At 42.0% G+C, this 11,506-nt stretch overlaps 3 protein-coding genes across 5 annotated transcripts in view; 1 reads left to right on the top strand and 2 right to left on the bottom strand.

Annotated features, from left to right (window-relative positions):
* Window positions 1–2,198, top strand: part of tsen2 (TSEN2 tRNA splicing endonuclease subunit) — a 9,480-nt gene extending 7,282 nt beyond the window's left edge. Inside the window, exons 8-10 of one of the 2 annotated variants that reach the window (XR_007399240.1) lie at window positions 96–207; window positions 1,581–1,670; window positions 1,758–1,803. Coding sequence is in view for 1 of the 2 variants with exons in the window: in XM_049022114.1 (XP_048878071.1) it covers window positions 96–207; window positions 1,581–1,670; window positions 1,758–1,817 (262 nt within the window). In the remaining variant the exon portion in view is untranslated. Of the gene's footprint in view, window positions 1–95; window positions 208–1,580; window positions 1,671–1,757 lie in introns of both variants that reach the window. The other variant, XM_049022114.1, reaches the window with a different exon arrangement.
* Window positions 2,199–2,242: 44 nt separating this feature from the next.
* On the bottom strand, window positions 2,243–4,812 carry mkrn2os.2 (MKRN2 opposite strand, tandem duplicate 2). Its single transcript, XM_049022127.1, has 4 exons — window positions 4,393–4,812; window positions 4,022–4,071; window positions 2,863–3,031; window positions 2,243–2,482 (listed from the first exon to the last, which is right to left on the bottom strand). Exons 1-4 carry the CDS (start codon window positions 4,593–4,595, stop codon window positions 2,275–2,277), a joined length of 630 nt encoding a protein of 209 aa, XP_048878084.1. The 5' UTR covers window positions 4,596–4,812; the 3' UTR covers window positions 2,243–2,274.
* Window positions 4,813–6,765: 1,953 nt separating this feature from the next.
* Window positions 6,766–11,159, bottom strand: mkrn2os.1 (MKRN2 opposite strand, tandem duplicate 1). 2 transcript variants are annotated; one of them, XM_049022123.1, is made up of 5 exons: window positions 10,742–11,159; window positions 10,556–10,621; window positions 10,441–10,487; window positions 8,915–9,077; window positions 6,766–7,514 (listed from the first exon to the last, which is right to left on the bottom strand). In XM_049022123.1, exons 1-5 carry the CDS (start codon window positions 10,981–10,983, stop codon window positions 7,289–7,291), a joined length of 744 nt encoding a protein of 247 aa, XP_048878080.1. In that variant the 5' UTR covers window positions 10,984–11,159; the 3' UTR covers window positions 6,766–7,288. The 2 variants fall into 2 exon arrangements, with proteins under 2 accessions (XP_048878080.1, XP_048878081.1); XM_049022124.1 differs by lacking the exon at window positions 10,556–10,621 and having other exon boundaries at window positions 10,742–11,150.
* Between the last annotated feature and the right edge of the window lie 347 nt (window positions 11,160–11,506).

Here is an 11,506-nt window from a genome sequence, read left to right as displayed (position 1 = left end):
ATCACTGTGTCTGGCGGCGATAATGCTATAGCTCCCCTTATTAATGGTGAATGATTAACGTGCCACCCCCGTTCCTGTGCTCACCTCTCCCACAGCTACTCCGTGGTGGTGGAGGTGGCAGACGACTCCTTCCACGGGGCGACTCTACGGCCGTTCTCCTGGCGGTCCCTGGCGGCTCTGAGCAGGATCACCGGAAATGTCTCAAAGGTGAGACAAAGGCGTCGTCAAGGCCTAACCCAGGCTTCAAAGCTGTATGTCTGTCTAAGCCCCACTTTAAAGACAGAGTGAGAAGTTCATCAGAGCTTTTTGCATCCCCTACATCAGTGGTGCTCAACCTTTTATGCACCGCGACCCAATTTTTACCATGCAAGCTCAGTAGCAACCCTGTATCAAGGTCGAAATTAATGCTATGACCAAATGCGCAGTGCGCTCTGCAATTTATGCCTCATCAATGCCTATCGCACAAAGCTGATTGGATGTGCCAGTGAGTTTTAGGTTAAGCATCTGTGGTTTGGCGTCTTGGATTGGTTGAGTGTTCACTAGTTTTGCGCTAAGCAGTTGCAGATCCAAGACCTGTTTGTTTAGGTTAATTCTAGGATTGTGGCTGGGAAATCTGATCGTGGATCAGCATATGAGCTTGCTGGTTTTAAAATTCTTTAATAGTTCTTGCAATTTAACATCTCTCTTAATTAAAATCCATGTCTCAGGCTTTAACATGGAGCAGCCTTTCCACGAGTTAGTAGTTGTAGAATAACTAATCATGAACGTATGTCCTATGTGTCTACTAATTCACTAATTCGTTTCAGTTGCAGATTTGTAATAATTCTTTTTCGCCACATCTAAATTTAAAGTTAATTACAGGTTTAACTGTCAAGCAGATGTAAAATTTTAGATTTTTTCTTTCTAATGTTTCCATTAACAGTTTTTCAGTTGGCATGAGATTGTTCAGGATCTTGGTCAGTGAAAAATGACACTATTGTTATGCATATCACACCAGATTCACATTCATTTCACCACACTGCATCGGTTACAAAGTATCTAACTGTCACTGCATCCAGCATCACTAACTGTATTACTGTTCATCATGCTTTATTGTATTTGGTTTTAATTATTAAATAATTATTATTATGTTGCATGTTGTCCATTTTACAGTGTTTGTGCTATTCCATCACTGCAGTTGTGAACTTGCGCACACTTTTCACACACCTGTGCTTCACTAAGTGTCAAGTGATCTGACAGATGCAGTGATTTGATTTAAAACCGCAGTACGTAATCTTAATGCACAAGTGCGAGTCAGATTTAGTAGTATTAGCAAAATTAAGGCTCACAGACCGTATGTGGAACACGTCATTCCGAGGCTGATGATTCTAGGTGCTGCTGGACCTCGGCTGAAATGCAGAATGGTAATCAGATTAGCGTTTATCTAGATTTATTTTGCTTTTCAGATACCAAAAATCACTGTTCCGATGATGAGGAAAATTCATATAGAGCATGTCAGTCTTCCTTCTCTGCATTCAGTCCCTACTTTGATCAGTGGTTTGGAGACCTAACTTGTTGCACGGTTGGTTTCCGATTTCCAGGAGCTGATGCTGTGCTACGTCATCAGACCCTCGGGCATGACGAGGGAGGAACTGTCTTCTCCAGAGTGTGTAAAGAGGATGAAGATCCAGGTACGACCTGTTACGGCTGCTGACAAAGGAGTGGGGGCCTCGTTTGCGAAACGCTCATTACCTACCTGCTTGTCTCTTTCTTTTCAGGAGATAATTGTCAGCAGATGGGTTTCTTCAAGAGAACGGACAGAACAAGAGGAAATCTGATACGGACCATCTAAATATTTAATTACAGGTTCAGCTGTTATGTTTAACAGAAGTTCAGACCTGAAAACGGGTTATGTCCTTCTTATTAGTACCTCAGTTGGAGGATAATTTATCTCACATATTAGAATAATTTATCCAACATATTAGATACACAGCATATCTGTCACACCTTTCTGCTAAGGACATGCAGGAAACCCAAACAGTATTTTCTGTTCATGAATTGGTTATTTTACTATATCATTTGTGAAGTAACAATGTAACAAACACATAAAGAAACTTTTGATATCTGAAAGTTACATGTATCTAGTAATAGTTTATATAGAATCATTGTGCGGTTATTCAGGTAATAAAATGAGACCGTCGTAGATTGTACTATGAAAATGGAGGTAGTTTTTAATCAACATCAGTTTAACATGTTTAGCTGTGGTCGATGTTAGTTCTCACTGCTGTCTCCGTGTTAGTTCTTGTGGTCCGTCACGACGTAGAAGTGGTTCTCGGCGATCTCTCTGCACAGGACGGCGTACTTCGAGGCCCTTTTTATCCGGGGGAGGACAAAGGCGTTCGTGAACTCGTCTTTACTCAGAGTGCGCTTGCGCTGGGTTGCCAGCACGCAGTTTATGAACGTCAGGGTGAAGTTGTAACAGTTGTGCTTTTCCTCATCAAATCTGCAACATAAAACAACGTAAGAAACACACATTCCTTATCCCTCCCTGCGGGGGGGGGGGGGGGGACTCTCTCTTCGTCTGTTCTGTCTCTTAAATGGACATACAGGTGAGAGCGAGCTTGAGGGTCACAAGTCAGGGCCAGCCAGCATGTGTGGCCCCTGGAGCTGGGGGTTAAAGGCCTTGCCAGCCCCGGTTCTGAACCGATAACCTTGTGAATTAGTGATTAGTGGCTAAGACTCATATATGAAAATATATATGAAATATTTTTCCACTTTATTTGAAGTGAGCCAGATGTGTACTTCAAAAAATGGTTGTTGACTGGAGATGCCTGAAACTGCCTGGTCGTCTCTGCTTCTGCGGTTTCCTGAAGCCCTCCGCACCTTTGCCACTGTACGTCCCACATGTGGGCAGAGGAGAACTTGTCGAGGTACTGGTCCCACTGGTTGATGAGGTTGTACATGTCTGGTTGCACCAGGGGGATGCTGATGCACCGCTCCCACCCATATTCGTCTCTGCGGACCCCTGTCTCGGTGTAGTTGTAGACCACGCCTAGGATCAGCAACAGAGACACACACACACGATGGACTTGGCACTCATTTTTTTGCTGATACATACTTGCTATCGAAGCTTATTTGTGACAGACGTTCAAGTACTGTTGTATTGATAATGATCTGTCTGCAGTGCAATTAGCTATTGTTTTGCTAGACCAGTAGTCTGTACTACGAAGCGGGTAACTTGTCAGATTTAAGGTAGTCCGGGCAAAATGTACGTGAACGAATATGAAGTCCATTTAAACTGTGGTACCTTAAATCCGGCAAGTTACCCCGATAAACCAGTAAACCCGCTTCGTTGTACAGGCCGCAGAATTTTTCACCGCAGTCTGTGGGCACACCCAGACCTTTTTACTCCCTCTAAGCTCCCAAAATACCAGAACCAAACAATCAAGAACACAAAATACCTGGTACAGGTGTGCCGAGGCAGAGCAAAAATTTGGAAATCTCCTTGTTAATTATTTAGTATGTTATTGGTTAAGTTTATTGTCAATCAAGAGCAGTTAACATTTTGTTTATATCGTTGTTCCCGCCCCATGTTGCACTTCAGAGAAACATAACCTCTTCAGCTTTCTGCAGTGGATAAAATGTGCAATTTTGTCATATTTCATTTTTATTACTACTTGTGAGGTAGTGTGCGTGCTGCTAACGATCCACGCTCACACTCACGCACAAAACAAAAGCTGGCGAGTGTCACAATGAAGACTGGCTGCCCTACAGTTCTAATCAGGCAATCTGCTGCCTGAAAGTTGGCTGTCAGGTACTGATCACCATCAGGGCTTTCTGGAGGAAGGACACCCCTGTTTGTTATGCTAATGGTTGAGTTCTGCTGGCATCTCATCACACAGGTGTGTCTCACATGTCCAATGCCTGTCTAAGTACATACGCACTCACAAATACAAGTACGCTCAGCAATGGCCCGGTTACACCCGTATACAAGGCGCCTGTGATTCCGATGAAGAACGTTCGGTACTGAAGAAGCACACACCATTAGTGTCTGTGATCCCAGTATGCAGGTCAGATCCTCCGTCGAACTCCCTGTGAACATAATCAGGAGGCGGAACACAACAGTGAGAGTCTGAACAGGTCACGGACCGTACCATTGCATTACTGTACATTTCCATGCACTTCATTTTCACTAGAATTTTTTTTTCTTGGAAACATCCGTACATTTGCTAGATCATTTGATAAACTGCTTTGCAGATATTTACTGTACATACTATATATCCCCACAACCCTGATCAGGGTAAACAGTGAGATATATATACACACACACACACACACACGTATATTTCACACACCTTATTGTGATTTGTATGTATATTATAAGTGAAAGTTAGGTGATATCTGAAGTCTTACCTGACAAAGTGACCCTCTGTCGGGGCGATGAGGAAGGAGCAGGGTGCCTTGTGTCCATTGGAGAAGGGGCTGGGGATGCTGACTGGAGCCTCCTCCAGACGGCGGCCACCAAGGCCATCACCACACTGGGGGCATCGCTCTGGGATGGAGAAACAGTAGATGTTCCGGCCACAGTGGCTGAATCGGATCACGTTCTTCTCCATGGGATGCTGGGGCTTTCACACCGGCTGACCCTTAAGAGTGTGGCCAGGATATTGAGAAGCTACTCAGCCGGAGCGGCACCTCATTCGCTTCCGCGTGCTGACGTTGCCCTGGGAGACCAGAGTCATTGGCCTATCGGGTTCCACAGAGCATGTAGCCATGGTTACCGAAAGAAGCAGAGCGAATACGAAAGGATCCACATTCGGGTGGTGCTAGAGGTGGTGGTGCTATGACCAGACCACATGTTCTAGCATTGCTATGACCAATAGCTTCACGGAGAAAAAATTAAGTTGTTTACATTTTTATAGGGGACATCTTGTTAAACTTAGAAGCATCTCCCACAAGTTGGATTGGCTTGATGGGCACTTCTTACGTACCCTTTGGTCAAGCTGCTCCCATAACAACTCAATAGAGTTGAGACCCAGTGACTCTGTTGGTAACTCCATTCTACACAGAATACCAACTTCTTCCCTAAAGAGTTTTGACATAGTTTGAAGCTGTGTTTGGCTTATTGTCCTGTTGTAGGATGAATTTGGCTCCAATTAAGCTCCATCCACAGGGTATGGCATGGTGTTGCAAAATGGAGTGATAGCCTTCCTTCTTCAAGATCCCTTTTACCCTGTACAAATCTCTCACTGATATACCATCACCAAAACAGCCCAAGACCATCTCATTGCCTCCACCATGCTTGACAGATGTCATCAAGCACTCCTCCAGGGTCTTTTCATTTGTTCTGCATCTCACAAACCTTCTTCTTTGTGATACGACCACCTCAAACTTAGATTTATCTATCCATAGCACTTTTTTTCCAATCTTCCTCTGTCCAGTGTCTGTGTTCATTCGCCCATCTCAGTCTGTTTCTCAAACTACACACAGTAATATATTTATCCTCTCGCTCAGCTGTGCTGGGCCTCCCTCTCCGCTTTCTATTGTGGTTAGAGGCAGTTGGCGCCTCTCCGTGAAAGGAGCAGTACACAGCATTGTACGAGATCTTCAGTTTCCTGGTGATTTCTCGCATGGAACAGTCTTCATTTCTCAGAACAAGAATAGACTGATGAGTTTCAGGAGAGAGTTCTTTGCGTCTGACCATTTTGAGCTTTGAGCGTGAGAAACCCACAACTGCCGATACTCCAGATACTCAAGAAGTCCAAAGGCGGCCAGTTTCATTGCTTCTTTAATCGCCACAATAATTATCATCTGTGCTAACAAAATTGCAGAAGGGTTTTCTAAAGATCAATTAACCTTGTAAAATGAAAAACTTGCGTTAGCAAACATAACATTCCACTGGCACACATGACTAATTGTTGCTGACAATGGGCCTCCGTATACTAAAGTAGATATTCCATTAAAGTTGTTTCCAGCTATGATAGTCATTTACTACATTTTTAACAGTGTGTACATGGTATTTCTGATTGATCTCATGTTATTTTAATGAAAACATTTTTTTCCTTCAAAAGCAAGGACATTTCTCATTGAGCCCAAACTTTTGAACGGTAGTGTATGTTGGAAAAATAGCTGGATACAGCAGTTAGCTGAAGCAACACAAGAGGGAGTAACTGCGTGATGGAGATGTAGGTAATCACACACCTGTTTGTGTTTGGAGAATGAGGTCCACATGATCCTGCTCCACAATTCACCTCCACCAAGACCCAGAAACTGACATTTTTTTCTTACTACAGAGTGGTCCTGATTATATTTCCTCAAGATTGTCTTGACTCTTAACCAAAAGCTAATTCACACAAATAATGTCAGATCAAACTTGCAACGTGAGTATTATCTACATACTATAACCAGCAGGTGGGGTGTTGCTTACGAATCACTCATACGATCTGTCGGTTCCCAACAATGCACAGTCTCTGCGCACAAGGTGACCAGCCATGTGGAAACAACACAATGGCAGGGGGAGGGGTGTGTGCGGGGGGTGGGGCAGCTCATCATTACTCAGCGGTGCCTGCAAAACACAGCTTAAGGTGTCTATCCCAACTGGTCCTGCATGGGGTCAAATAGCCCCTCCATGGTCACACCCTTTCATAAGGATCTTTTTTCCTGCCTTGAATATAGTAGGATTACATTTTTTTTTCATTTATAAGAAAATAAACACACAATATGTTTATTACGAATTTATATATATCATGAAATATTTATACAAAAACCATATTAAAACCATCAGAATTAGAAAACACCAAAACAGATTTATTATGCATAATATGTGTTATATCCAGTTTTTAATATACATAATGGAACAAAAATCTGGATACCTAAAATGTTTCTAACATAGGAAGCATAAATGTCCACTAATACAGACAGGCTCTTATGGTAAAAGTATAACACATTGAGAAATTCAAAACCACTGTTCCCCACATGCCATGATCCTGCATGACATCACAGGCCTGCTGACCTCTTCACTAGCTATCATTTACACTAGCGAGCTTCATCCATAATAATGAGCACGCACAATCCAGCAGTGTGTATCGTAAATTAAACAGAAGTGGGAATGGGGCAAAATGTGAGTCTGGATTATAAATACAATACAATTAATCGATTGATTTAGAGTTTGATAGCACATAAATAATACTTCTGCTCTGTGTAGCACGCCCGTACATACCAGAATATGCCGCTGGCCTGCTTAACGTCCATTACAAATGTTTATCACTGCCATTTTTCTTCCTTGCTAACTGCTGATAAATGTTCCCTTTTAGCCTGTTCCATCTCTGGGTTTGTCTATCATGTAGAAGTCACGCTCAAGCACCTCTCTGTAGATCTGAACGTACGTGGAGGTCGTCTTCATTCTAGGAAGGATGTGTGTGGCCGTGAATTCATCTCTGGTTAGACATCGTTTGCCTCCAGCAGCCCTGACTTGGTTTATGAAGCCAAGAGCAAAAGCATAGCAACAAGTGCCGAACTCCCTCTCTTCGTGAAATCTGTAAAATACACATTTTACACTGATATTAATGACTATACTTTGTTTGCCATTTTTATAAGTACATAGGAATTCTCGGGTTATCACATAGTCGTGAAACTCATGACACAAACAGCGTAGAGCAGGGGTGTCAAACTGCAGTCCTGGGGGGCCGGAGCCCTGTGTAGCTTAGTTCTTTCCCTATTCCACCACAAATTATCCAGCTCAACAGCTATGTGGTCATTAGTATAAGGAGTCGAATCAGGTGTGTCAAATCAGGGAAACCCAAAAATGTGCAGGGCTCCGGCCCCCCAGGACTGCAGTTTGACACTGGTGGCTTAGAATGAAGCTATAGGAATAGCCATTTTTCTGACGCTCTGGAGTAGTATTCAGTGGTAAGGACCTTGCATAATGGCTCAACAGCAGTATGATTCCTCTGTTGACCATGAGATTCGAACCAGCAACCTTTTAGGCACAAGCATAGACTCCTAACCCACACAGCCATCTGCTACGAATACAGCAGATCACTTAGACATTCTTAATTAATAGTCCTTTGTGCTCTATAAACCACGCAATCAAAACATGCATATGACATTGTGTTGGTTGTGTCATGCCAAGGTAACTGTCCTTAGTTTCAAACTGTCATTATCATGTGCAGGGTGCCATCTTCCGAATGGTGCCATCTTACAGATAGGTGCCAACGTAGCAAACCGCTGGCTTGCTACCAAAGTATCAAATTGCAATAGGAGAAATAATTTAAGGTATAATCAGAATCTGTTGGGGAAACAAAAGAGATGAATGAGAAAGTACAGTTTTGGCACTTGAGTCCAGTCTTGACTTAGACTCGAACACCAGCGACTAGAAAAACCTTCCTGAGACGATACAAATCCATAGCACATGCCTACTGCCTGCATGCAACCATACAATTTCTTATATTATTCTTAGATTATTATGCCCCCATCCATCCAATCAAATTACATTGTCGTCATGTCTGGTTCCAGAACCGATTCTAAGTGAGTCCAGCAGGATACAGTCGTGTTACACTGAAATTAATAATTACTACAGGATGCAGTGCAATTGTGTTCGTCACCTTTATGTTTGACAAATCATTCATGTGTTTGAAAGCAGGTATTTCTTAGTTAGCGGTCATTAAAAAAAATAATATTAATGTAAAAATTGAGATATTTGTTTTGTCTTAAATTTATGGTTTTTGAGTTCTCTACCTAGAGTTTTTCTACCTTGCATGGTCTCATCTCAGACTTGCCTCCACCTTGGACTCCATATTGATTAAAACTCTAGTTGTTAAAGCTGTGCTCTTGACCCAGACGTGAGTACGGTGGACTTAAACACGGCATTAGCAGAAAGTGACCTCGCACATCAGCACTGCAGACAGGTAACCGTTCGGCGTGCTGCATTCGGTACCTCTCAGGCGCCCACATGTCTGACAAGGCAAAGCGCTCCAGCTCTCGGTCCCACAGGTTCATGGTATTGGCAGCACCTGGCTGGACCAGCCGCACAGCTACACACCGCTCCCATCCTGTCTCATCTCTTCTGATGCCTCTCATGGTGTAGTTATAGACCACGCCTGTACACAACATAAAACCTTTAGACGAAGTTCTCCAGTCGTCTTGCTTTTTATTGGTCAATGCTTCTATCTGACAGGGTGTTTTCTGGAAGGGTCTAAGGGTGACAGTGACCCCGTTCAGGATAACCAGTTACAGAAAATGGAAGGATAGTTGCTTATACCAAGTGACGATGAACTCTGTTTGGACGGCATCCGACATCATAATAAAGCTACACATAAACCTGCAATTAAACTAAATTTTACTTGTACTAAATTGTTTACTTGATTCATTATTGCTTTTTGCTATTAGTAGTGGCTAATATATCTGTGATGACTAACAATTGGTACCGTAAGTGACTTTTACTAAAAGGTTTAATGTATGTCATTCAAAGAGAAGACTGCACACTTATCCTGGGAAGGTCAATATCGTCAGTTATTTCTGGACACATCTCAGTAATTTTATAAACAATAAATAACTTTTTTGACTTAATCTAAAATAAATTAATGAGATGAAATTGTCCACAAATCAAGCTTATACTACTAACCGTCTAAATATCTCATAAAAATACCAAATACATTGCTGTAAATATACCGGTTGCAAGCCATTTCCTTTCTTTGAAGCAAATTTGGAAAGTTACTTAGAGTCAATGACAAGTCGTAAAAACTGACATGTAGGACTTCATCCTTTAGTGTGATTTCCATATATATCGCCTGAAAGTGTAATGTAAATAGTTAAGTATGCATAAGAATGTTTGTATATTAATATATAATTTTAATGCATGACCTTGCTTTTTTATCCCTGTCCTTCGCGCACTCTTCTTTGATGGTTGTATTTATCTCCTGTACATGAAGATGATTACTGTGTTTTATTTCTAAATATGCTGTTGCTAATTTAAAAAAAAAAAAAAAAGGCATTCTGTTATTCTTATTGGCTGCTCTCAGCGTGGGGCCCACCACGATTTCATTATTGAAGCAAGTTGAACATAAGCGCAGTGTTTCCAACAGCTCATCTAATGGAACGCCCAGTGACGGTCCGGCCCCACATGCTCATCGAACGAAGACTGCTGGAAAAGTACTGACCTTTAGGCAACAGGTACCGGGCGATTTTTGGAAGCATCGGACTCGCACTGCGCTACCGTGTAATTGTTACGCTGAATTATTGATCATGTCGTTCACTACTCCACACTACTACGTCTGGTGGTGCCAGACGCCCCAGTATCTATCAGGAAAGCAAGGCTTAGCTATAGTTCCCCGTCCCCATTATTTAACACTATAATGCGTAAAGTTATTAGACAGAATTTTGCCATAATGGTTTTAAAAATGTTTTTCTTATTAATTAAATAAATTAGATATATGTGAAAAGATGTATTTAAGTGCAAAGTACCTTTAGAATTTGTTATTCCCACATGCAGCTCCGAGTTGTCCCGCTCGCTGTGAATCAACAAAGTAGATGACATAAATGATCTCACACCAGTTTTGATCGGAACCCTTATGTTTACCTTGTTTTCATATTCAATTGTTTGATTATGAACCGCAAGAGAACGCACTGGCAGTCTTGCGTTTGTCTTGGAAGGGGGAAAAATAGTTTGACGTTAGTAGTAATACAAATAATTAAAAGTATGCTGAAATACGGCATTAGTCATTTAAATGAAATCTAACGTGTCCTTCTAGTTCGCAGAACATACCTGATATATAATGGTCCGTGCATGGACCCAATAGTAAGCGCGTACGGAACCGCATGTCCATTATCAAAAGGGGTTCGAATGCTGACAGGAGCGTCCAACAGACCAAACCGCAAATAACTGTGGCAAAGAGGACAATGCGGCGAAGGCGATCTTCCAGCCGAATCGCCACTGACGTTGTTGTGAAAAGAAAAGCAATATATGTATTTATCGCAGTGGCTAAATCTAATTATGCTTCTGTCCATTTGACAACGACGTTAGTAAATGCTAGAGGTTTAACTACCGCTGTGGGCGAGGCCAGGTTTCCGACTGCACCGGACTGTGATTGATAGTTTCCGAGTCATGTTGATATTGCGGGGCATAAACTTAACATCTTTAACTAGAACTTTACTTCTTGTTGAAGCGGATACTGCATACACAGAATGTATATGCTTTGAAAGAACTAATAAACACACCTTGACTTTTTTTTTTTTTTTTTTAGCAGAAATCGATATTTAAGTTAACTTTATATGAAATTGCCGTCTTGTCTAGAGATTTTACTCAACGCATATTTATTTAAATTGAATGCTGTGACTAGTTATGTTTGTGAATTAAGTACAGGACTATAATCAGTGTACCCGGAACCATTAGTATGTAGCTTCATATTGTTAGGGTGTTTATCTAAGATTGCATATAAAAATGGCCATAGCGAGGGATGGTAAATGCGTCCCGCTGCAGGTGTACCACCCCTCTGCGAATTAGTGTTATGTTCGCAAACTATCCGATTCT

Source organism: Brienomyrus brachyistius, chromosome 8 (assembly GCF_023856365.1).
Source record: "Brienomyrus brachyistius isolate T26 chromosome 8, BBRACH_0.4, whole genome shotgun sequence".
Lineage (NCBI taxonomy): Eukaryota > Metazoa > Chordata > Actinopteri > Osteoglossiformes > Mormyridae > Brienomyrus > Brienomyrus brachyistius.
Note: the sequence above shows the minus strand (reverse complement) of the source record. Positions and strands in the feature narration are given on the sequence as shown.

What these genes read in the sequence shown, in the direction of transcription:
- mkrn2os.2 (XM_049022127.1), bottom strand. Translation starts at nt 4,595, where the DNA reads ATGGAGAAGAACGTGATCCGATTCAGCCACTGTGGCCGGAACATCTAC. An exon ending in ACAGAGGGTCACTTTGTCAG is followed by an intron (nt 4,072 to 4,392) that starts GTAAGACTTCAG and finishes TTATGTTCACAG; the next exon opens with GGAGTTCGACGGAGGATCTG. An exon ending in TGGGACGTACAGTGGCAAAG is followed by an intron (nt 2,483 to 2,862) that starts GTGCGGAGGGCT and finishes TTTATGTTGCAG; the next exon opens with ATTTGATGAGGAAAAGCACA.
- mkrn2os.1 (XM_049022123.1), bottom strand. Translation starts at nt 10,983, where the DNA reads ATGGACAGAAGCATAATTAGATTTAGCCACTGCGATAAATACATATAT. An exon ending in CAATTGAATATGAAAACAAG is followed by an intron (nt 10,488 to 10,555) that starts GTAAACATAAGG and finishes GTTGATTCACAG; the next exon opens with CGAGCGGGACAACTCGGAGC. An exon ending in GGGAATAACAAATTCTAAAG is followed by an intron (nt 9,078 to 10,440) that starts GTACTTTGCACT and finishes TGTTGTGTACAG; the next exon opens with GCGTGGTCTATAACTACACC.